At 41.4% G+C, this 26308-nt stretch overlaps 1 protein-coding gene across 1 annotated transcript in view; it reads left to right on the top strand.

The window, feature by feature from the left end:
* Window positions 1-11000: 11000 nt before the first annotated feature.
* The window catches only part of LOC124007826 (protein phosphatase 1 regulatory subunit 1C-like), a 31816-nt gene continuing 16508 nt past the window's right edge, over window positions 11001-26308 (top strand). Inside the window, exons 1-2 of the mRNA XM_046318606.1 lie at window positions 11001-11089; window positions 11868-11928. Coding sequence (XP_046174562.1) covers window positions 11009-11089; window positions 11868-11928 — 142 coding nt within the window. The 5' untranslated portion in view covers window positions 11001-11008. The remainder of the gene's footprint in view (window positions 11090-11867; window positions 11929-26308) is intronic.

Below are 26308 nucleotides of genomic sequence, written 5' to 3'. Positions count from 1 at the left end.
CCCAAAATGAAATTATTGCAAGCAATTATTATATTAGCAAACAATTATTGTGAATCATCCTGTATTGTCCCTAACATCTTTTACTCCCTCGCAACACTTGTGGGATACACTCATGCACACTCAACCAAAATGTACCCCTTTCCCCTGAAACACCCACAACATGGTCCCCCGTATTGACCATATTCCCAAGCATCTCCATGTTGTCAGACTTTTGATTTTGTGCCACCAGTGCCACAAATAATATACCCCCTCTCTGAATGTCCGAGTGTGACCGCCCTCCTCATGGGTTACTGCTAGTGTTGCCAGCACTGCCACTGCCTGGGTGGGGGCACCCCACCGGAATCCCCACTGTCTAGGTACAAGGTCGTCAAGGTTCTCATTAACAGCTTTGAGAATTATCTTGTATATTATGCTCTCCCTTTAGAGGGCTTTGGGTTTGCAGGACCAACCTTGCCAAGCAGGCTCAGAATCTTGAGGGGCCAGTGCTGCTCTAGATCTCTGATCACATTTTGGCTGACTACAGACCTCTTACAGCAGGCCCGTAAAACAGTTAGGGACTGTTCTCCTTAGTATCTGGGTCATTCAGGTGGGTGTCTAGGGTATAGGGTTGTGGACCGTTCCATCAATATAGGATCATAAATAATTAATTAATTTAAAAAATGTTTTACCACACCATCCACATATGCTGTGCCTTCTGTTTACTGAGTTTATCTTCACCATGGTGAATTAGTGCTTTTGTGTTCAAATTAGTTATGTTTGAAGATATATAGAAAAGCTATATTTTTTGTTGTATTATTACAGTCCATAACCGGGCTAGAATTGTGCGTTTCATTATTTTCCTTGTCTATAAGAACTTTGAAATTGTTTAAATAGCCATGGAGTAGTCTTTGTCTCTGAACGAATGGTTATCAATATATAGTTTATTGACAACGAGAGCTACTAGTTTCCCTTTAAATCTCTTTTAATTGAAAATTGGATACCGAACTTTATGCGTTCTGCAATTTCCTTTGGGAATTGGTCATTCATGCCAATTTTTGTGCCAGCAAGTCTTTTACCCAGATTGTTAACCATTATTTTATCTTTAAAGAAAGCAAATATGGCAAATATTGGGCGTTCATACCTCTGCCCTCTGTCCGAAGCAGTGTACACATTCAGTTTGGATTTCATCGAGAGCTTTGCGTGGAATCTGAAGAGCTGTAAGGAGGATCTCTCGAAATACAGATTCAGGAACTTCTCCTTCTTTCTCTTGGACACCTGTAAGTACCAGATTCTCTGTCATGGATCTAGTCTGCAAGTCAAGAACACTGTTCACTCAGAACGGTGTTCTCCTTTTTAGGTTCATTAACTTCGGTTTCAATCTTCTTGACAGTCCCTTTTAGCTTGCTTGTGTCTTTCTCCAATGTCACAGGTTTTTCATCACTCTTGCCTTCAACTCTTTCATGTCCTTACTGACTAGTTCAAGTATACCCATCAAGAGTTGGCTACAACCTACCCTAAGAATAAAAGTTTACAAAGTTGGTGCACAGGTTGAGAGAATAATTTGAGTAATCAAGGTGACAGATCTGTGCACCAACTTTGTAAACTTTTATTCGTAGGGTAGGTTGTAGCAACCTAGTGATGGGTATAGTGTCTGTCAGACAGTGACACATTCAATGCTGACTTGCACACTTTAGCCTGCATCTAGCCGATTTCCAAACAGTAGCAAAAGAGTTTGGACATATTCTATGCTGTACATATTAATATAATTTTTATAACAGTGTGACAATTGATTGTTTTCTTTTCTTTATTGACTATAGGTTTTTCTGTGCAACAAGCTCTGTCTGATGGCAGAATTAGATGTTCATCCACATTCTACAAACATTGAAGTTGAGGATTAAATTTATGAGGCACTCATTCTGAATGGTTAAGGTAAGGGTTAAGGTTTGGGATAGGCTTAAAACAAATACATAAAACCAGTGTCTTCGAATGGGATCGAACACAAAACCTTCTTATCCAGAGCCATGGGTTTACATCCATCCACAATGCTTTAGCAAAAACCCAAGCCGACTTGATGGTAATAGTGCTCACTTTTGCCCCTAGTGGTCAGTTCTGAAAGCATTTCCCAATGTCCTCAGGGCATGGATAGACGTCCAATTTCGACCTCAATCTTGAACGATCTCCCTGTCCGCTCTAGGACTTTAAGAGTGGAGCCAAGAGCAGCTCCCCTCAACAATCCTGATGTAATTCTCCCCAGATGGACTCGTTCTGTCTGCATGGGGACGCCACATTTCCAAAGCTACCGCCAACTGGAGCTCAACTCGCATTGTCCACTCTCGTCACATCCATCGCTCTAGCGCTGATCATTTCCCTCTCAGAATTGATGTGTGTGTTTTGTGCTGCTTTTAATGATGTCACACTCACAGCCAGCAAAAGAGAATCGTTGCCAATAAAATGGAGTTGGATACGGTGGAGTGGGCCAGTGCGTGATTCAGCAATTTGAGGATGGTAATGGTCAAAACATATTCATTTTATTTGTAACTAAGATGGGGTGAGGTCTGTCCTTAATAAAGTGCTAACTCTGCTTTCTTAACATTATCAACAAGGCAGGTCCTACAGGCCCTAGTTTTGTCGCACCTGGACTACTGTCCAGTTGTGTTGGTCTGGTGCCACAAAGAGGGACTTTACAATTGGAAAGTTACAATTGGCTCAGAACAGGGCAGCACATCTGGCCCTTGAATGTACCCGAAGCACTAACATTAATCATATGCATGTCAATCTCTACTTGTTTTTGTGAGAAGTATTGACATGTTGAATTCACTAAGCTGTCTGTTTAAACTACTAGAGCATAACTCAGGCACCCATGAATACCACAAAAGACATGCCACTAGAGGTCTCTTCACAGTCTCCAAGTCCAGAACAGACTATGGGAGGTGCACAGTATTACATAGAGCCATGACTACATAGAACTCTATTCCACATCAAGTAACTCATGCAAGCAGTAGAATCAGGAAAAAAACCTGATAAAAATACACCTTATGGAATAGCGGGGACTGTGAAAAGACACACCCACAGGAACGGACATGCATACACACATACATGATAACATATGTACTATACACACACGTACACACATATTTTGTGTTGTAGATATGTGGTAGTAGACTAGTGGCCTGAGGACACTCTTAATGTGTTGTGAAATGTGTTACATTTATTGTAAGTTCTATATAACTGTCTTAATAATTTGTAGGTTTTTTTACATTTATATTTTCTTTAAAACAACAATACAATACAATACACAGACAATACAAATCGCCTCTCCCATCAGTGGGTGCTCTGGTCAGTGGGTGCGCTCGCCCCTCCTGCCCGAGGTGCCGGCAAGGTCCCGCCCCTGGCCCAAGGAGATTTTCCAAGGGCGGGAAGAACCAAGCCCTGCCTGACGCCCGGGTGGGCATGGAGGCGAGCGCACCCATAACTACTAGGACCAGCACACACAATGCTCACAGCATGAAGCCAAACCACAGAACATAAATAGCTAAATGCAAAATACACAATTATTTCATCCCCGCCGCTAGCCTTGATTGGAGGACCTCAAAAATTTATACTGTACATTTGTGTATATAATTATTCCAAAACTCATCAATTCCACCCTTCAGACAGTCACAAATCAACCCATCTTTCCCAAAAAAAATCATCATTATACAATTTCCTCTCGCAATTCATCCCTCCATTCTCCGATGGTGTCTCACTAGGGACTTCTGCCAAAATTGCCCTAGAATAACTATTTTACCCAAGTGCACAATGATATTTCCTATTGACTGACTGTGGTCCTTCAAATCCCAGAGCAATACAGTTTGCAGGTCCAACCGCACCCTGATATTATAGCATAACAACCATTCCTAGACCTGACTCCAAAAACAGGCCACTGATGGACAGCACCCAAATAAATGCTCTATTGATTCTATTTACACATGGCAGAGTCTGCACTATTCTGACTGTTGAATATCCCATATACTGAACATTCGTTTTGCAGAAAGAATTTTATATAAATTGCAAAGAACGAATTGATAAATCAACTGCCTTAATTTGGCTGGACCTTAGGAAGAGTAGTTGGTGCCTTGGCAGCAACTAATGTGAATCCTTAATAAATACAAATACAAATCTGACAAGATCAACATTAAGACCCCCTAGAGTCAATTGTTGTACTGATGCGTCAATCTAAGTAACATAATAAATCCCCATCAAAAATCCATCAGTTTATAGATAGTTTCAGATATCTACCTATGGCGTTTATGGCGGAATTCCGCATCTGCAGTGGAAGATGGCTGAGCTACAGACGTGTCAGACCATGAGACATCCCGAAAATCTGTAATCTCAAGAAAACATCTGAACGGTTTGGACTACAAACTAATGTGACCCCAATGTATAAAGGGGAGATTCTCACAAACACAATTGTAATGGCTGTCGTGGGTTGAAGAAGGTGAAGGGGACCAAAGTGCAGCGTGGGACGTGTTCATGATGTATATTTATTTAAACTCCGAACACTATGACCAGAATAACAAAAATAGACCAACACGAAACAGTTCTGTCTGCTACAGAGACAGAAAACAACTACCCACAACTCAAGGGCGAAACCAGGCTGCCTAAGTATAGTTCTCAATCAGAGACAACGATCGACAGCTGCCTCTGATTGAGAACCATACCAGGCCAAACACAGAAATACAACATAGAAAAAGGAACATAGACTACCCACCCGAACTCACGCCCTGACCAAACTAACACAAAGACATAATAAAGGAACTAAGGTCAGAACATGACATCGCCTTTGAAAATAGTGGTTGGCTGAAATATTTTTTTGGGGGGATTGTTCGTCCTCAGGGTTTCGCCTGCCATATCAGTTCTCTTATACTCACAGACATTATTTTAATAACAGTTTTAGAAACTTTAGTGTTAGAGTGTTTTCTATCCAAATCTTCCAATTATATGCATATCCTAGCTTCTGGGCCTGAGTAACAGGCAGTTTACTTTGGGCACGCTTTTCATCCGGGCGTGAAAATAATGCCCCCTACCCACGAGAGGTTAAAAGAATCAGCCACTTCCAGATGCAATAGTGATTTACAACATTAACAATGTCTACACTGTATTTCTGAGCAAATTTATATTATTTAACTGGACAAGAAATGTGCTTTTCTTTCAAAAACAAGGACATTTCTTAGTATCCCCAAACTTTTGAACGGTAGTGTATGTTTCCCTTACGGATACTCTATAACACATCCAATAGTCAGGAGCTGTGCTGATGTTCTTCACCAGTGTTAACCCTTTGGAGCTGTGAATGACCCAGGGTAGCATTGTGTGAGTGTTCAGAGAGTGCCGACCTACTCCCCATCACTGAATGCACACACAATGCACTCCACTCTAGATAGCACTAGTGGAAATAACTGCCTGTAATGATTCAATAGAGCACTTCCAGCTCCCTCTCCTGCCAGGTACTAATTACATTAGCAGCTTTCACAGAGATGAGTGCAAATGGCTATATTCACACACACACACGGAAGCACACACACACACACACACACACACACACACATACACGACAAGCCTGTTAGTTCTCTTTACTGCACCTTACGTTTAAATGCCAAATTCTTCGACCGACCATTAGTGGAATTAAAAATGGAAGGTTTCTGAATGTTGTTTGGCTTTTTCATATTTGTCTGAGGGTCATCTGGTAGATGTTTCAGGATAATGGAATGAGGCACACAAATATCTCCCATCTCTATACCGTAGGCTTTTGTGTGTCTTTACGTAGGTCATAAATTTTGTTAATATTCTTGTTTTTTTGCACATTAAATACAGCTCAGACTATCAAACTACTTGTAAAAATAGAACAGTACCACTTTTTTTAACCCTGTGTAGCACATTGTTTATAGGCTGTTATAATGCATTGTAAGACTTATCATACGTGTGTATGACCCCCTTGCAATGTGCTATTGCCAATGCTTAATAAACCTTACTAAATAAAAGACATTTTGAGTCTGTTAAAAAATATTTATAAAAATATTTATATAGAGACATAGCATAGCCTTATAGAGATTATAAAGGTTCACAGTTAGTAAAGTGTTACCAAAATAGCACATTGGATTTGGAGGGAGAAACATTTGGATTCCTCAAGGGTTCTTTGGGAATTGTGCTGGTTCTATGTGGAACTATACCCCAAATAAGCCTTTGAGCCCTTCAATGGTTCTTTGCAGTTCAAAAAAGGGTTCTTTCCTCTTTTAGTTATAATTAAAATGTAGGGGCACTGGATCATTAGAATATGTTGGGGCGTAGTTTATGCACAGCTCTTTTTGTTTAACCGTGAGTGAGTGTCATTCCAGTTTATTCAACTTTTGTGTTTTCATTTACATATTAAATACAGTATTACAATAGTTGTTAATGGTGTCTTGTGAAAGACTTACTTAGTTAGTAGTTCTCAATTCTCTCCTCTGAGACCCTGATTTAACTTGTTAATAACACATTAATAAACTTCTTAGGGATGGGCCCTTTTTTTCTCCATTTCCACCTGAATGACGTGCCCAAAGTACACTGCCTGTAGCTCAGGCCCTGAAGCCAGGATATGCATATAATTGATACCATTGGAAATAAAACACTTTGAAGTTTGTACAAATGTTAAAATATAACACAATAGATATGGTAGGAGAAAATACAAAGAAAACCAACCTGAATTTTTTTTTGAGAGACCATTCTCTTATAAATGCAAGAGAAAGGTCAAATTGTAAAATAGCTCCCTGGATGCAATTACTATGGCGTCACAGCATGACAACATGTTCAAAGTTTTAGCCTTGTAACTTAAAAAAGAATAATAAATAACAATTTGTATAAGGACACATTATTGGAAATCCGTGTCTTGGAAATCGGTTTCCTGATGAACATACTAATTTCTGAAATAAATATTATAGTTTGATTGCATTTTAGGGTACCTGAGGAATAAATATAAATGTATTTTGACTTGTTGAAACAAGGTTTAGGGGTAGATTTTCAGATTCCTTTCTCTGCAAGTTGAATCGCCAGCTAAACAGACTTTTGGGGATATAAAGAAGGATTTTATCTAACAAAATGACAGTACATGTTATAGCTGGGACCCTTTGGATGACAAATCAGAGGAATATTTTCAAAAAGTAAGTGAAGATTTTCAAAAAGTAAGTGAATATTTAATCGCTATTTGGGAATGTATGAAACCTGTGTCGCTTGAAAAATATTTTGATGTGGGGCGTCGTCCTCAAACATCGCATGGCATGGCATGTTTTCGCTGTAATAGCTACTGTAAATCAGACAATGCATTTCGATTAAGAAGAATGTAAGCTTTCAGCCGATTTAAGACACTTATACAGTGGGAGAACAAGTATTTGACACACTGCCGATTTGACAGGTTTTCCTACTTACAAAGCATGTAGAGGTCTATAATTTTTATCATAGGTACACGTCAACTGTGAGAGATGGAATCTAAAACACAATTCCAGAAAATCTCATTGTATGATTTTTAAGTAATTAATTAGCATTTTATTGCATTAGATAAGTATTTGATCACCTACCAACCAGTAAGAATTCCGGCTCTCACAGACCTGTTCGTTTTTCTTTAAGAAGCCCTCCTGTTGTCCACTCATTACCTGTACTAACTACCCTTGTTTGAACTCGTTACCTGTATAAGAGACACCTGTCCACCCACTCAATCAAATAGACTCCAACCTCTCCACAATGGCCAAAATCAGAGAGCTGTATAAGGACATCAGGGTTAAATTGTAAACCTGCACAAGGCTGGGATGGGATACAGGACAATAGGCAAGCAGCTTGGTGAGAAGGCAACAACTGTTGGCGCAATTATTAGAAGATGGAACAAGTTCAAGATGACGGTCAATCACCTCGGTCTGAGGCTCCATGCAAGATCTCACCTCGTGGGGCATCATTGATCATGAGGAAGGTGAGGGATCAGCCCAGAACTACACGGCAGGACCTGGTCAATGACCTGAAGAGAGCTGGGACCACAGTCTCAAAGAAAGCCATTAGTAACACACTACGCCGTCATGGATTAAAGCGCACGCAAGGTCCCCCTGCTCAAGCCAGCGCATGTACAGGCCTGTCTGAAGTTTGGCAATGACCATCTGGATGATCCAGAGGAGGAATGGGAGATGGTCATGTGGCCTGATGAGACAAAAATCGAGCTTTTTGGTCTGAACTCCACTCGCCATGTTTGGAGGAAGAAGAAGGATGAGTACAACCCCAAGAACACCATCCTAACCGTGAAGCATGGAGGTGGAAACATTCTATGGGGATGCTTTTCTGCAAAGGGGAAAGGACGCCCAGAAAACCTTAAGTTTTATTACATACAGCCGGGAAGAACTATTGGATATCAGAGCGACATCATCTTACCAGCACTACGACCAGAAATACGACTTTCCCGAAGTGGATCCTTTGTCCACACCACCCAGGGCATTTGAACTGATTCCAGAGGCTGACCCAAAATAACGCTGCCAGAGAAGAGAGAGATGGAGCTGTCTTCGGAGGCACGTACACCACCCAACACTTCTGAGTATATTACTCGCTAATGTCCAGTCCATAGATAACAAGGTCAATGAAATCAGGGCAAGGGTTGTTTCCAGAGACACATCAGGGATTGTCACATACTATGTTTCGTAGAAACATGGCTCTCTTGGGATATGCTGTCGGAGTCAGTACAGCCACCTGGAATCTCAGTGCGTCGCACCAACAGGAATAAACATCTCTCTGGGAAGAAGAAGGGCGGGGGTGTATGTTTCATGATTAACGACTCATGGTGTAATTGTAACATATAGTAACTCAAGTCCTTTTGTTCATCTTACCTAGGATTCCTCACAATCAAATGCTGCCCATATTATCTCTCAAGAAAATTCTCTACAAGAGCTGTATAAGGCCATAAGCAAAAAATAAAACGGTCATCCAGAAGTGGTGCCCCTAGTGGCCGGGACATTTATGCAGATCATTTTCCTTTCTCATGTTGCCATCTATTTTGTGAAGTGCACCAGTCCCTCCTGCAGCAAAGCACCCCCACAACATGATGCTGCCATCCCCATGGAATGATGTTCTTTGGCTTGCAAGCATCCCCATTTTCCCTCCGAACATAATGATGGTCATTATTGCCAAACAGTTCTATTTTTGTTTCATCAGAATATAGGACATTGTCTCCAAAAAGTATGATCTTTGTCACCTTGTGGAGTTGCAAACCATAGTCTGGCTTTTTTATGGCAGTTTTGGAGCAGTGGCCTCTTCCTTGCTGAGTGGCCTTTCAGGTTATGTCAATATAGGACTTGTTTTTCTGTGGATATAGATACTTTTTGACCTGGTTTCCTCCAGCATCTTCACAAGGTCCTTTGCTGTTGTTCTGGGATTGATTTGCACTTTCGCACCAAAGTACGTTCATCTCTAGGAGACATAATGCGTCTCATTCCTGAGCGGTATGACGGCTGCGTGGTCCCATGGTGTTTATACTTGCAAACTATTGTTTGTACAGATGAACGTGGTACCTTCTGGCATTTGGAAATTGCTCCCAATGATGAACCAGACTTGTGGCGGTCTACAATTTATTTTCTGAGGTCTTGGCTGATTTCTTTAGATTTTCCGATGATGTCAAGCAAAGAGACACTGAGTTTGAGGGTAGGCCTTGAAATACATCCACAGGATCACCTCCAATTGACTCAAATTATGTCAATTAGCTTATCAGACGCGTTTTAAGCCATGACACCATTTTCTGGAATTTTCCAAGCTGTTTAAAGCACAGTCAATTTAGTGTATGTAAACTTTTGACCCACTGGAATTGTGATACAGTGAATGATAAGTGAAATAATCTGTCTGTAAACAATTGCTGGGAAAATGACTTGTGTCCTAACCGACTTGCCAAAACTATAGTTTGTTAACAAGAATTGTGTGGAGTGGTTGAAAGACTCCAACCAACCTTATGTAAACTTCCGACTTAAGCTGTACATGTACAAATTACCTTGACTAATCTGTTCTCCGGCACATTGACTTGGTACCGGTACCCACTATAGACAGCCTCGTTATTGTTATTTTATTGTTACCTTTTTTTAAAAACTTTAGCTTATTTGTAAATATTTTCTTAACTCTATTTTCTTAAAACTGCTTTGTTGGTTAAGGGCTTGTAAAGTAAGCATTTCACGGTACTGTTGTATTCAGCACAAGTGACAAATTAGATGAGATTTTATTTTATTGGCTCATTCATCCTCTCTCCTCTCCCCTGTAATTATTCCCCAGGTCATTGTTGTAAATGAGAATGTGTTCTCAGTGAAGTTACCTGGTAAAAACAGGGTTAAATATAATTAAATATAAGGCTGCCAGTCATACTCAGAGCCCTGTGAACTGGGTCACCCACACATATTCTGTAGGGTGGCTCAGATGCAGCCCTAAAGAGATTTAGAGGCCGTATTTTTTAAAGGAGGGTGGAGATTCACTCTGCTTGCATATTGTTGTTTTTTACAGAAATATCAGAAACAGAGGTGGTAGGTTAAGAGGAATCAAAGTGTGAGAGGTGGCATCAGGTATTGAATCCCAGTCTCATGCGGGGAATTGTACATGTGCGTAAAGCCGGGAGTGTTATTAACCGCTACCATGGCTTATAGGCAGTCCTAAAATATCGGAGGCATACTGCATCATGTACATAGGACGCACATGTACAAAGGAGCTCAGCTACATTAGACAGCTACATTACCCACAGATATCAAATACTGATCACAGCACAGAAGTTCTCTTTCAATCTCTCCCCTTCTCCCATGTGATGCAACCTTAACTATTTGACAGGAGAAAAGGAGGGAGGGCTATCCACTCCGGGGTAGTTAGAGGGATTGGGAGGAGGAGGAGGAGAGTGACTGCTGCTGTGTGCCTGTCTACACAGCCCCCCTCCCTCTCTCACTCTGTCAGCAATCCCCTCCTCTCTTTCTCCCTCTCCATCTCCCTTGCGCTCTCTCTGTCTGTCTGGTGTGTTAGCAGTATGGAGCCCAACAGTCCTAAGAAGATCCAGTTTGCTGTGCCTCCCTTTCAGAGCCAGTTGGACCCTCAGGCAGCTGAACATGTGAGTTCATCCCACTGCACCATTGGCTTGTGGGGGGTGGGTGTGTGGCGGGTAATGTACATGGGTGACAGGGATATTTGATCATTTGGACTTCACTAGAGAGTAGATGGCTTGTTGGGTTTGTTGCTCATTGACAAGCTGGGGACGTATCAAGTGTCTCAGCGCAACAGTGCTGATTTAGGATCAGTTTAACCATTTACATCACAAAAAAATAACATTACATGGACAGGGGGAGCTGATCCTAGATCAGCACTCCTGCTCTGAAACACTTGATACATAATTGCCCTGGTCTTTATGAAATAGCTTTTGGTTTTATTCGTGGTCATCTTTATAGCTGATTTCATATTTGTGTGTTAAACTATCTAACAAATATTCTAAAGATGATTCACGAACATCATGCTTGAAGTTGATTGCATTTACACAGTCAGCATTGGATGAACAATATCATGTTACTTTAATGGCTGAAGCAAGACCTTCTTCATGCCCTTAAATCCATTACTACAACCAATATCAGCCTGATGCAACTCTTTTGGCTATTGATTGCTGGAACACACAGAATTAGAGGATTAGATGCAGTTGAGGATTAGATGTTTCTGTGCATTATACTGTAGGGTGGTTACCCCTAGACTATGATCGTGGGTCAGTTTTTGATTTTCCTCACTAATGGTTATGGTTGGGATTGGGAAAGAGGAAGCTGATCGTAAATCTTTACCTAGGGGAAACTTCACCACAGAGCTGTATCATAGGCTATCCCTCACCCCTTCCTCCCCCATCACAGATTCGTAGGAGAAGACCCACCCCTGCGACGCTGGTCATCTACCAAGAGCCATCTGGGGCAGGTAAGACAGGGGAAACTCTATCCCATCAGTGTGTGTGTGTGTGTGTGTGTGTGTGTGTGTGTGTGTGTGTGTGTGTGTGTGTGTGTGTGTGTGTGTGTGTGTGTGTGTGTGTGTGTGTGTGTGTGTGTGTGTGTGTGTGTGTGTGTGTGTGTGTGTGTGTGTGTGTGTGTGTGTGCGTGTGTGCGTGTGTGCGTGTGTGCGTGTGTGTGTGTGTGTGCGCGCGCATCTCTCCTTGTGTGTACTGCAAAACTAAGGTTACAATGGAGTGGCATACACCACACATCTTGTTCTTAATTGCCTAGTTAAATAAGGTTAAATACATGTATTCACTCTCACACTAGAGACTATATACTTTATCTGCCTTAACATTATCAGCATAACATTTACTGTGACTTTATAGAAGTCAGGAAATTCACTTATGCTCGCTCATATACTATTGAGAGCCAATTAACTCTTTTGCTATCTTGATCAGGACTCTCTTGAAAAATGTATTTTTATCTTAATGAGACAAAGATGGATAAATAAACGTCAAATAAAAGGAGTCAGCTGATAGTTTGTACAGGAATTGCAGCTGAATGTTAGTCATAATAATGTAAGAACCTTTCAGCACTGGCCCAAATACAAAGGCGTCTGTATATAGCGTAGCACAGAGCAGTACACAGTTTACATATACTGTACATATACAGTGTGCGTATGCATACTATACATATTTTCCAGTATAACAATAAGATTGTTTAGGCAGTGATTGGGTTGACTGGAAGGGCCACATCTGCAGAAACATACATTGTCAAACATACTGTGTCATCCAGTAAAATGACAAACATCCCACTGGGCATACACTAGTTGAATCAATGTCGTTTCCATGTCATTGAACCAATGTGGAATAGACTTTGAATTGTCGTCTGTGTCTAGTGGGATTTACCTCATGAAAAGATATATAAAATTAACATCTTAAGCAGTGTTTTAACAGGGATAGTAAAAAAAAATATCTCCAAAATGTAAACTATCCCTTTAAAGGCCACTAAAAAGAGGCAAGAAGCAGGAGCCAAGTAATATTTCTCTATTTTGACATTGGACTATGTTGTGCTGATTATCATGTGGTTGTGCACTTCTTAGCGGGGCAACTTACGGTGAAACTGGAGGGCGCACAACTAAAATAAATAATCATAAAAATAATGGATATTAAACATTTAGGTATATACAAGTGCCTTATATCAGTTCGATGCTTAAATTATTGTTAATCTAACTGCATTGTCCGATGTACAATAGGCTTTACAGCGAAAGCATGCCATACAATTGTTTGAGGACGGCGCCCCACATCAAACTATTTTTCCACGGGCACAGGTTTCATATATTAACAAATAGCGATTAAATATTCACATACTTTTTGAAAATCTTCCTTTGATTTGTCATCCAAAGGGTCCCTGTTATGCAGGTGAATGGGGACCCAAAAGCGACTTGGCGAAAACAGAGTCTTTAATCCAGTTTAAGGAAATAGCAATACTCCTAGACAAATCGGAGCGGTAAATAAAGCATAAGAAACAATTTCACTCGTAATCACGAGAACTGACTGGAGACTCGATAATGAACTGCAGGTTGCCTCGGGAAGGCACTTGACCGTAGCAGACTCAGACACCTGCTCACCACGCAGCATCTGAGGGAAACACGACACGACAGGGCGATACAAAGACACAGCACGGTGAACAGTATACAAGGATCCGACAGGACAGAAACGGAAAACAAGGGGAGAAATAGGGACTCTAATCAGGGGAAAAGATAGGGAACAGGTGTGGGAAGACTAAATGATTGATTAGGGGAATAGGAACAGCTGGGAGCAGGAACGGAACGATAGAGAGAAGAGAGAGAGAGAGGGAGAGAGAAAAAAGGGAACGAACCTAAAAAGACCAGCAGGGGGAAAACGAACAGAAGGAAAAGCAAAATGACAAGACAATATAAGACAAAACATGACAGTCCCAGCCTAAATGTGTAGTGTCATTTTGTTAGATAAAATCCTTCTTTATATCCCAAAAAGTCAGTTTAGTTGGAGCCATCAATTTGAGTAATCCCCTTGTTCAACTTGCAGAGAAAGGAATCCAAGAAGCTACCGCTAGACTTTGTTAAAACAAGTCAAAATATGTTTCTGTATAATCCTCAGATACCCTAAAATGTAATTAAACTATAATATTTAATACGGAAATAAGTATGTTCAATAGAAAAACAACATCAGCAGGTGCGTGTTCTCCTCGTTGCGCATTCACAAATTTCCAAGTCTGTGTCACTGTGTCAAAACTCATTATTCTTCCTAATTTTGGAAGAAACGAGCATGAAACATTGAACGAAGACTACTGACACCCAGTGGAAGCTATAGGAATTGCATACTGGGAGCTAGATAAAAAAAATCCCCATATGTATCATTGGATTATGGGCTCTCAAAAAATATATTGATTTCTTTGGATTATCTCCCACCATGTCTATTGTGTTATAGTCTCCTACATTATGTTAACATTTCTACAAACTTCAGAGTGTTTTATTTCCAATGGTATCACATATATTCATATCCTGGCTTCAGGGCCTGAGCAACAGGCAGTTTGCTTTGGGAACCTCAGTCAGGCAGAAATTGAGAAAAATAGACCCTAGCCTGAATAAGTTAATAATCCCAAAGGGACAGGCAAATAGAAAGGTCAAGGCAGGCAGGGGTCAATAGTCCAGAGAAGTGGGGGAGAGGTACAGGACGGCAGACAGGCTCAAGGTCAGGTCAGGCAGAGGTCGGTAAATACAGAGGTAGGGCAAAGGAACGGGACGGCAGGCAGGCTCAGGCAGTGTGGTCAGGCAAGCGGGCTCAGAGACTGGACAGGGAAGGGTCAAAACCAGGAGGGTGAGTAAAAGAGGGACTGGGGAAAAGCAGGCGCTGAGACAAACCGTTGGTATGCTTGAACAAACAAGACGAACTGGCAACAGACAGACAGAAAACACAGGTATAAATACACAGGGGATAATGGGGAAGATGGGCGACACCTGGAGGGGGGTGGAGACAATCACAAAGACAGGTGAAACAGATCAGGATGTGACAGTTGTAGTCTAGAATCTGTATCAGTGTACAGTATATTCTATGTCCAGAGGTTACAGAAGTCTATGGTTGCCTAGAGTGGTTCTCAATCAGAGGCAGGTGTTTATCGTTGTCTCTGATTAGGAACCATATTTAGGCAGCCATATTCTTTGGGTATTTTGTGGGTGATTCTTTCCTGTCTTTGTGTTTACTGTACCAGATAGGGCTGTTTCGGTTTTCACGTTTCTTGTGTTCATGTTTGAGTTTTCCTATTAAAACCATGGACACTTACCACGCCGTATATTGGTCCTCCGATCCTTCTCGCCTCTCTTCTTCAGACGAAGAGGAGGAAAACCGTGACAGGCGGATGTGTTGTTACCGACCCTTACCACCTGGGTGCGGCCCGTCAGGAAGTCCAGGATCGAGTTGCAGAGGGAGGTTTTTATTCCCAGGGTCCTTAGCTTAGTGAAGAGCTTTTAGGGCACTTTGGTGTTGAACGCTGAGCTGTAGTCAATTAATAGCATTCTCACATAGGTGTTCCCTTGTCCAAATGTGAAAGGGCCGTGTGGAGTCATCTTTGGATCTGTTGGGGCGGTAAGCAAATTGGAGTGGGTATAGGGTTTCTGGGATAATGGTGTTGATGTGAGCCATAACCAGCCTTCCAAAGCACTTCATGGCTACAGACGTGAGTACTACGGGTCGGTAGTCATTTAGACAGGTTACCTTAGTGTTCTGGGGCACAGGGACTATGGTGGTCTGCTTGGAACATGTTGGTATTACAGACTTATACAGGGAGAGGTTGAAAATGTCAGTGAAGAGACATGCCAGTTGGGCAGCGCATGCTCGGAGTACACGTCCTGGTAATCCGTCTGGCCCTGCGGCCTTGTGAATGTTGACCTGTTTAAAGGTCTTAAACACATCGGCTCCAGAGAGCGTGATCACAGTCATCCAGAACAGCCGATGCTCTCATGCATGTTTCAGTGTTACTTGCCTTGAAACGAGCAGGGAAGTAATTTAGCTCGTCTGGTAGGCTCGTGTCACTGGGCAGCTCTCGGCTGTGCTTTCCTTTGTAGTCTATAATATTTTGCAAACCCTGCCACATCCGACAAATGTCGGGGTCAGTGTAGTACGATTCGATCTTAGTCCTGTATTGATGCTTTGTTTGATTGTTCGTCGGAGGGCATAACAGGATTTCTTATAAGCTTCTTGGTTAGAGTCCCGATCTTGAAAGCGGCAGGTCTACCGTTCAGCTCAATATGAATGTTGTCTGTAATCCATGACTTCTGGTTGTCTGTAATCCATGACTTCCATGACTTCTGGTACGTACAGTCAATTTGGGGACAACGTCATCGATGCACTTAATGATGAAGCCAGTGATTGATGTGGTGTACTCCTCAATGTCGTCAGAAGAATCCGGGAACATATTCCAGTCTGTGCGAACAAAACTGTCCTGTAGCTTAGCATCTGCTTCATCTGACCACTTTTTTATTGACCGAGTCACTGGTGCTTCCCTGCTTTAATTTTATTATGGAAGCAGAAATCAGGAGGATAGAATTGTGGTCAGATTTGCCAAATGGAGGGCGAGGGAGAGCTTTGTGCGCATCTCTGTGTGTGGAGTAAAGGTGGTCTTGAGTTTTTTTTCCCCTCTGGTGGTCTGTATGTAGGTGGTCTGTAGGTTTCCTTCCAGTGTTGGCCATTGTTTAGTTTTGTCCCACACTTCTCTATAATCTCTGTATAGGTTGCCATTGGCATTACTCCTCTCACCATTTAGAGAGGCCATTATTCCTAGTAGCCATCTGAATGGTCACTTTTATCAACTTTCTCCTGGAGCAACATTAGGACTTGCCAATACACAGGCTGTGCAATTGTAAAGGTGCTTTTGAATGGTTTAACTGTTGAACCTTGAATCTGAACGTTGAATCAGCGCATGCTCGGAGTACACGTCCTGGTAATCCGTCTTGCCCTGTGGCCTTGTGAATGTTGACCTGTTTAAAGGTCTTAATCACATCGGCTGCGGAGAGCGTGATCACACAGTCATCCAGAACAGCTGATACTCTTATCCCTCAAATCAAATCAAATCAAATCAAATTTTATTTGTCACATACACATGGTTAGCAGATGTTAATGCGAGTGTAGCGAAATGCTTGTTCTTCTAGTTCTGACAATGCAGTGATAACCAACAAGTAATCTAACTAACAATTCCAAAACTACTGTCTTATACACAGTGTAAGGGGATAAGGAATATGTACATAAGGATATATGAATGAGTGATGGTACAGAGCAGCATACAGTAGATGGTATCGAGTACAGTATATACATATGAGATGAGTGTGTAGACAAAGTAAACAAAGTGGCATAGTTAAAGTGGCTAGTGATACATGTATTACATAAGGATGCAGTCGATGATGTAGAGTACAGTATATACATATGCATATGAGATGAATAATGTAGGGTAAGTAACATTATATAAGGTAGCATTGTTTAAAGTGGCTAGTGATATATTTACATCATTTCCCATCAATTCCCATTATTAAAATGGCTGGAGTTGGGTCAGTGTCAATGACAGTGTGTTGGCAGCAGCCACTCAATGTTAGTGGTGGCTGTTTAACAGTCTGATGGCCTTGAGATAGAAGCTGTTTTTCAGTCTCTCGGTCCCAGCTTTGATGCACCTGTACTGACCTCGCCTTCTGGATGATAGCGGGGTGAACAGGCAGTGGTTCGGGTAGTTGATGTCCTTGATGATCTTTATGGCCTTCCTGTAACAACGGGTGGTGTAGGTGTCCTGGATGGCAGGTAGTTTGCCCCCGGTGATGCGTTGTGCAGTCCTCACTACCCTCTGGAGAGCCTTACGGTTGAGGGCGGAGCAGTTGCCGTACCAGGCGGTGATACAGCCCGCCAGGATGCTCTCGATTGTGCATCTGTAGAAGTGCTTTTGGTGCTTTTGGTGACAAGCCGAATTTCTTCAGCCTCCTGAAGAAATTCGTGTGTATGCCGAGGAACTTAAAACTAGCTACCCTCTCCACTACTGTTCCATCGATGTGGATAGGGGGGAGTTCCCTCTGCTGTTTCCTGAAGTCCACAATCATCTCCTTAGTTTTGTTGACGTTGAGTGTGAGGTTATTTTCCTGACACCACACTCTGAGGGCCCTCACCTCCTCCCTGTAGGCCGTCTCGTTGTTGTTGGTAATCAAGCCTACCACTATTGTGTCGTCCGCAAACTTGATGATTGAGTTGGAGGCGTGCGTGGCCACGCAGTCGTGGGTGAACAGGGAGTACAGGAGAGGGCTCAGAACGCAACCTTGTGGGGCCCCCGTGTTGAGGATCAGCGGGGAGGAGATGTTGTTGCCTACCCTCACCACCTGGGGGCGGCCCGTCAGGAAGTCCAGTACCCAGTTGCACAGGGCGGGGTCGAGACCCAGGGTCTCGAGCTTGATGACGAGCTTGGTGGGTACTATGGTGTTGAATGCCGAGCTGTAGTCGATGAACAGCATTCTCACATAGGTATTCCTCTTGTCCAGGTGGGTTAGGGCAGTATGCAGTGTGGTTGAGATTGCATCGTCTGTGGACCTATTTGGGCGGTAAGCAAATTGGAGTGGGTCTAGGGTGTCAGGTAGGGTGGAGGTGATATGGTCCTTGACTAGTCTCTCAAAGCACTTCATGATGACGGAAGTGAGTGCTACGGGGCGGTATTCGTTTAGCTCAGTTACCTTAGCTTTCTTGGGAACAGGAACAATGGTGGCCCTCTTGAAGCATGTGGGAACAGCAGACTGGTATAGGGATTGATTGAATATGTCCGTAAACACACCGGCCAGCTGGTCTGCGCATGCTCTGAGGGCGCGGCTGGGGATGCCGTCTGGGCCTGCAGCCTTGCGAGGGTTAACACGTTTAAATGTCTTACTCACCTCGGCTGCAGTGAAGGAGAGACCGCATGTTTTCGTTGCAGGCCGTGTCAGGGGCACTGTATTGTCCTCAAAGCGGGCAAAAAAGTTATTTAGTCTGCCTGGGAGCAAGACATCCTGGTCCGAGACTGGGCTGGGTTCCTTCTTGTAGTCCGTGATTGACTGTAGACCCTGCCACATACCTCTTGTGTCTGAGCCATTGAATTGAGATTCCACTTTGTCTCTGTACTGACACTTAGCTTGTTTAATAGCCTTGCGGAGGGAATAGCTGCATTGTTTATATTCGGACATGTTACCAGACACCTTGCCCTGATTAAAAGCAGTGGTTCGCGCTTTCAGTTTCATGCGGATGCTGCCATCAATCCACGGTTTCTGGTTTGGGAATGTTTTTATCGTTGCTATAGGAACGACATCTTCGACGCACGTTCTAATGAACTCGCACACCGAATCAGCGTATTCGTCAATATTTCCATCTGACGCAATACGAAACATGTCCCAGTCCTCCCCCCTCCAACAGAGATCAAATGGACAAAATTCATAGAAAGTTGGTGGTAGGGGGACACTCCGAAACATAGTGAGTGTTTTGGTTTTGTAAGTCTGGTGGCTAAGCCTTACTTTTTAAAACATATTTTTTGTTATTTTTATTGAATTTCCGAAACATACAATATAATTGCAGTAAAGCCGCTCAACAACTACATCATACCAGTCATCCAACAGACTCCCATTCAGAGCGATACGCAGAAGCATCCAGGGTCAATGCCTTGGTCAAGGGTACGTTGACAGATCTCCCACCAGGCCAGAAAATGTGAACCCGAACCCAGCAAGATCCCCCCCATAGTTCCCCAATAGCTCTCCCTCAACCATTTGAGACCCCTCCCACATCCCCCCCCTCCAAGAAGAAAAATGTGGAAAAAAATACAATTCATTCCATTCCCCACTCCGAAGAACACCCCAATGCACCACAAACCAAGACAATGAACTAAAGAGAAAAAATGAAAAGACATAAGAAAACAGCAAACAATGCAAAAATATATATACGTACATAATAATACATTTAAAACAAAGGTTATAAAGGACAACTAAAATCATAACAACAATGCCAACTGTATATGTTTGTGTGCGTGTCTGGCACTATTACATGTATGTGTGTGTTCTTGTATGCGTTTATTTGAATGTGAGTGTGTGTATATGCATGTGTACAAACATCTGCACTGCATCAGCCTCAGGCAAAGCAGCATTAGTTTTAAAAACACTGCCCCTCAGTGTCATACCATTTTATTATGTTTTATTTTAAATTTGTTAAAAAAAAACTTTTATCTGACCATCATTTGATCTCCCGCACAGCAACTACACTCCCACTTGTCTCCAATTCCACATCCCAATCCTCAGCTTCCCTCAGACCATCCCATCTATCTCTGCTGGCCACCCACGTCGGGTTTCTACGCAACACATATCTTTCAACTATGCTGTGCTGTTTAACGTACAATTTCAATCTATATAATTTAATAGAATCCACAGATTTTGAGTTGAAGATAAATACTGTTACTAAGAGTATTAGCATATTAGTAATTGACTGACCCGGTCTCTCCAGATCTCCTAACAGTACTATTTCTCGGATCAATTTTAGATCAACGCCATGCATTTTCAGCCAATCTCGAACCTGAGACCAAAAACAGGCTACCTGAGGGCAATACCAAAATAAATAGTCTATTGATTCTGTATCCTCACAACCAAATCTGCAGAGCTTCGATGATTTTATGCCCCAAATATTCAAACTTTTGTTGGTAGTGTCAGAGTCGTGTATATAGGGAAGTCAGGCGCAGGAGTCAAACGGAGTGTAAATGGAGTCTTTTAATAAATGCCCACTTAACATGCTCCAAACACTAATATGTACATACATAAATAAACATGGGTACGAGGACCCGTCGCGCACCTATACAACCAATAAAACAACACTGACATAAAACAATCTCTGACAAAGACATGAAGGGAAACAGAGGGTTAAATACACAACAGGTAATGTAAATGTAAATGTAATGAATGGGATTGAAACCAGGTGTGTGGGAAGACAAGACAAAACCAATGGAAAATTAAAAATGGATCAATGATGGCTAGAAGACTGGTGACATCGACCGCCGAGCACCACCCGAACAAGGAGAGGCAACGACTTCGGGCAGAAGTCGTGACAGGTGGCACGAATTCTATATAATAATTTTAGCTGAAAAGCACTTGTGTTGTTTTATATGGGGCGTCCTGGCTGCAGCGGCAGCGTAGCCTAGTGGTTAGAGCGTTGGACTAGTAACCGGAAGGTTGCGAGTTCAAACCCCCGAGCCAACAAGGTACAAATCTGTCGTTCTGCCCGTGAACAGGCAGTTAACCCACTGTTCCCAGGCCGTCATTGCAAATAAGAATGTGTTCTTAACTGACTTGCCTGGTTAAATAAAGAAAATAAAAATTTAAAAAATATATATCAACACATACACCTTGCACCATGGAATCAGTACATCAAAAATATTTTCCCATGTAACGGTTCTCCTTGTCATCTAAGGAAGAGTAGTCAATTGAATAAATCAACTGAACACTGAATAACAAAACAACAAAGAGAGTGAACGAAACAGTCCTGTAAGGTGCAAACACACAAAACAGAGAACAACTACCCACAAATCAAGTGGGAAAAACAGGCTACCTAAGTATGGTTCTCAATCATAGACAACGATTGACAGCTGCCTCTGATTGAGAACCATACCAGGCCAAACACACAGAAAACCAAAACTAGAACAACACATAGAATGCCCACCCCAACTCACACCCTGACCAACCTAAACAAGAAACATAACAAAGGTGCGTGGGGCTGGCACAGTCTTCACCAGACGGCTAGCACGCACCTCAGGACGAGTATGGAGAGCTGACTCAGGTGACATCAAATCCCAGACACGCTCCTTCACTGTCTCTGCTTCGCTCCATAAATAGACAGGCATTTACCTCTCCATGGTTGCAGGATCTTGTCTATTTTTACTGGAATTCTATTGAAATTCATTGTGGAGAGCATATTTGTTTATTTTGTGATATGAAAACCAATTATGTATACTTCACAATAATATTGTACACTTATCATAATTAGGTTTTAGTCCAGAGAGTACAGAAAAGTTATCTAGATCTTCAATGAGACATTGCTGGGATCTAGCTTGCGGACTTAATATAAAACTTGAGTCATCGGTATACATGTGTACAACCTTTGTTTTTAAGCCTTGGATTTCTAATCCTCTAATGTTATTGGATCTGATTTAAATAGCTAGAATTTTGATGGCCATAATGAATAGATATGACGACAGCGGATACTCTTGTTTAACTCCTCTTGACAGTTCAAAACTCTCTGAGAAGTAGCCGTTATTGAATATACATTATTTTTTACCCATTACAGAAATTGAAAAATCCAGGCATTTATAAATCAAATTCAGTCTTACTTTATCAAATGCCTTTTCAAAATCCACTATGAATACCAGGCCTGGCTTCTTAGATGTTTCATGTTTCTATTATTTCTAGTAGTTGTCGTATATTATCTCCAGTGTATCGTCCACTTAAAAAACCTGTCTCATCTGAATGAACAATATCTGGTAAAACCCTTTTAATTCTGAGTGCTATGCATTTCACTAGTATTTTTCGCTTCACAACATTGAAGTGTAAGGGGCCACCAGTTTTTTTAGATAGAATGGGTCTTTATATTTGCCATCTGGGTCTTGTTTTAATAATAGAGAAATCAGAAATTCCTGCTGATTACCTGACTATCATTTTTATAGTAGTAGTTAAAACAATCTAACAGGCTGACTACACTGCTTGCGAGTGTTGCGAGTGTTGCAAAATACATTTTGAAATCTATGTTATTTAATTATTGCACCCACACTGCTTGCGTGCGCCAACGAATGTCTGCGATGCCAAGGACTAAAATACAAGTTAGTTCTATTTCTGACAAAGTCCTGCCTCTCCCATCTCCTCATTGGTTTATAGAAGCAGGTACAAATGCGCCATCTCCTCATTGGTTATACCCACGTGGGTGACTGAAAGTCGAACAAGGTCAGTGGCGGTAATGCACCTAATTTATGAAAGTTCCAATCGCAATATAAAGTCAAGAGAAGAAAATGCCTCGAAGGAGGAGAGATGACTATATGTGTTGATTAATTGTCAGAGTAGAGGACCTTGTGCATTTCAGGAAAAATAACAACTCAATGTTTATATCCCAGGACAAATTAGCTAGCAACAGCAAGGTGACAGCAGCATACCACCCTGCATACCACTGCTGGCTTGCTTCTAAAGCTAAGCAGGGTTGATCCTGGTCAGATGCTGCTGGAAGTGGTGTTGGAGGGCCAATATGAGGCACTCTTTCCTCTGGTCTAAAAAATATCCTAATGCCCAGGGCAGTGATTGGAGACACTGTCCTGTGTAGGCTGCTGTCTTTCGGATGGGACGTTAAACGGGTGTCCTGACTCTCTGAGGTCATTAAAGATCCCACGGCACTTATTGTAAGAGTAGGGGTGTTAACCCCGGTGTCCTGGCTAAACTCCCAATCTGGCCCTCAAACCATCACGGTCACCTAATAATCCCCAGTTTTACAATTGGCTCATTCATCCCCCTCCTCTCCCCCTACTATTCCCCATTTCGTTGCTGTAAATGAGAATGTGTTCTCAGTCAACTTACCCAGTAAAATGAATGATAAATAAAATATAAAAAAATAGGACAAATTATATTCGACAACAGCCAGTGAAATTGCATGGCGTCAAATTCAAAACAACAGAAATCCCATGACCAAAACTCCTCCAAAATACAAGTATTATCCACCATTTTATAGATAAACTTCCTGTAAATCCAACCACAATGTCCGATTTCAAAAAGGCTTTACTTCGAAAGCACACCATGTGATTATGTTAGGTCAGCACCTAGTCACATAAAAACCATACAGCCATTTTTCCAGCCAAAGAGAGGAGTCACAAAAAGCAGAAATAGAGATACAATTAATCACTAACCTTTGATGATCTTCATCAGATGGCACTCATAGGACTTCATGTTACACAATACATGTATGTTTTGTTAGATAAAGTTCATATTTATATCCAAAAATCTCAGTTTACATTGACGCGTTATGGTCAAAAATCCATTGTCTCAAACAAACATCCGGTGTAAGTGCAGAGAGCCACATCAAATTACAGAAATACTCATCATAAACATTGATAAATGATACAAGTGTTAAACATACGAATATGTTATGTTAGGTCTGCACCTAGCCACAGAAACAAATACAGCCATTTTCCAGCCAAGGAGAGTGTCACAAAAGTCAGAAATAGCATTAAAATGAATCACTTACCTTTGATCTTCATCTGGTGGCACTCCCAGGTTTCCATGTTAGAAAATAAAAGTTTGTTTTGTTCGATGATGTCCCTCTTTATGACCAAATACCTCATTTTTGTTCGCACGTTTTGTCCAGTAATCCAAATGCTTAAGGCGCGTGCACCAAGTCCAGATGAAAAGTTTTAAAAAGTACAATAAAAGTTAGTAAAAACATGCCAAACTATGTTTAAAATCAATCCTCCGGTTGTTTGTGTCATAAAAAATCAATCATATTTCAACCGGATAAAAGCTTCGTCAATAGGAAAGGAGAAACAAGAAAGGCGCGTTCCCGATCACGCGCATGGCTGATGAATGGAAATTTCCACTGGCCACTAATTGAAAGTGCTGTATCTCCCTCATTTTTCAGAGTAAAAGCCTGAAACGATGCCTAAAGACTGGCCACATGTAGAGGAAGCAATATAGACCATGAACTGGGTCCTAAGTCTTTGTATGGTGGATAGGCTTTCAATGGAAAAACAGCCATTCAAAATAATAGTACTTCCTGGTTGGATTTTCCTCAGGTTTTCGCCTGCCATATCAGTTCTGTTATACTCACAGACATTATGTTAACAGTTTTGGAAACTTTAGAGTGTTTTTATCCAAATCCACTAATTATATGCATATCTTATCTTCTGGGCCTGAGTAGCAGGCAGTTTAATTTGAGCACGCTTTTCATCTAACATTCTAAATGCTGCCCCCTACCCTAGTGAAGTTAATGCTTTTTGACCTGTCCCCAAAATAATGTAATTGGTTCAGAGTTTGTTTTGATATTTTAAACTGCGTGTCGTTATCGCGTTTGGTGTGGGGGGATAAAATACATTTACGCCCACGCACGCAGCCAGTTTGGGTTCCGTTTAACAATGGAGCTTTTAATATATCAAAAAAGGCTTGATATACCTCTATGCCATCAATCCCTGGGGTTTCTCCAGATTGAAAGGATTTAATAGCCTGAAAAAGTTCTTCCTCTGTAATTTGGCCTTCGCACTGGTCTTTCTGTGCATTTGCTATTTTTCCATTTTTTATATTATATTGGAAGGAATTCCTTACCGTAATCTTCATTCAGTGGGAGAGGATGAGACGGAAAAGAGACCAACGGCTAAAATTATTAGCTTCCTCTTAAAATATAATTCGGAGAATCATAGATGTCTCCGTCTTCAGTAACAAGTTTCTTCAAATTATTTTTGTTAGTGTTCCTGTATTGGAGAATTTTGTGCATTTTTTCTAAAAATATTCCATTCAGTTTGCTTTATTTTTGTAATATATTACATTAGAATGTTCTTGAATAAGTTCCTCAAGTTCTTTTTGTTTTTACTAACTTATTTTGTATCTCTGTGGTATCGTTTTTATTGCTATCTACCTGTACTATTTGTTCATGGATTTCCCTTGTTAGTCTTGTCTTTTTACCAGCAACTAATTAGGGGATTAACAAATTAGGGGATTTGCTGAACCTATATTATACTGGAAAAATTTGGTTGGAAATAATATTGTCTTAGTTAAAAATAAGTTGTCCTCCAGTAAACTTTGAATAAATTTCCAATATTCCCGTCCACTTGGAAAATCTATAAGTGTTATGTGAAGGCCAATTAGATGATGATCCGATCACATTCTGTCTTATATTAAAACTTTTTTAACCTTTGATGCAAGAGAAAAAGACACAAGAAAGTGGTCAAGACTTCTAGCTTGATTAAGTCTCCTCCATGTATATCTCACTAGGTCTGGGTTTTTTAGTTTCCAAATATCCACTATTTTTAATGTGTCCATATTATTTGGGATTTCCTTAAGGGCACGGTGATGATAGTTTGTAGAGTGAATACTTTTACGAACCGTTGAGGTACTTAACGCTGCGTTATAGTATAGTAATGATCATTTGTTGCCTGTAAGTTCAATAAATTGGAATAATTGTTTTCGAAGAAGCATGGATCATCCCGATTAATGAGCCAAATCTCTTTTTCGTCCACTTTAATATTAAAAAGGATCCATCTTCCTTGCGAATTGTTCCAGACTATTTGCACATTCAGATCGAAATTTTTGTTAATTAATCTCATCACACCCTTTG

Source organism: Oncorhynchus gorbuscha, linkage group LG21 (assembly GCF_021184085.1).
Source record: "Oncorhynchus gorbuscha isolate QuinsamMale2020 ecotype Even-year linkage group LG21, OgorEven_v1.0, whole genome shotgun sequence".
Classification (NCBI taxonomy): domain Eukaryota; kingdom Metazoa; phylum Chordata; class Actinopteri; order Salmoniformes; family Salmonidae; genus Oncorhynchus; species Oncorhynchus gorbuscha.
Note: the sequence above shows the minus strand (reverse complement) of the source record. Positions and strands in the feature narration are given on the sequence as shown.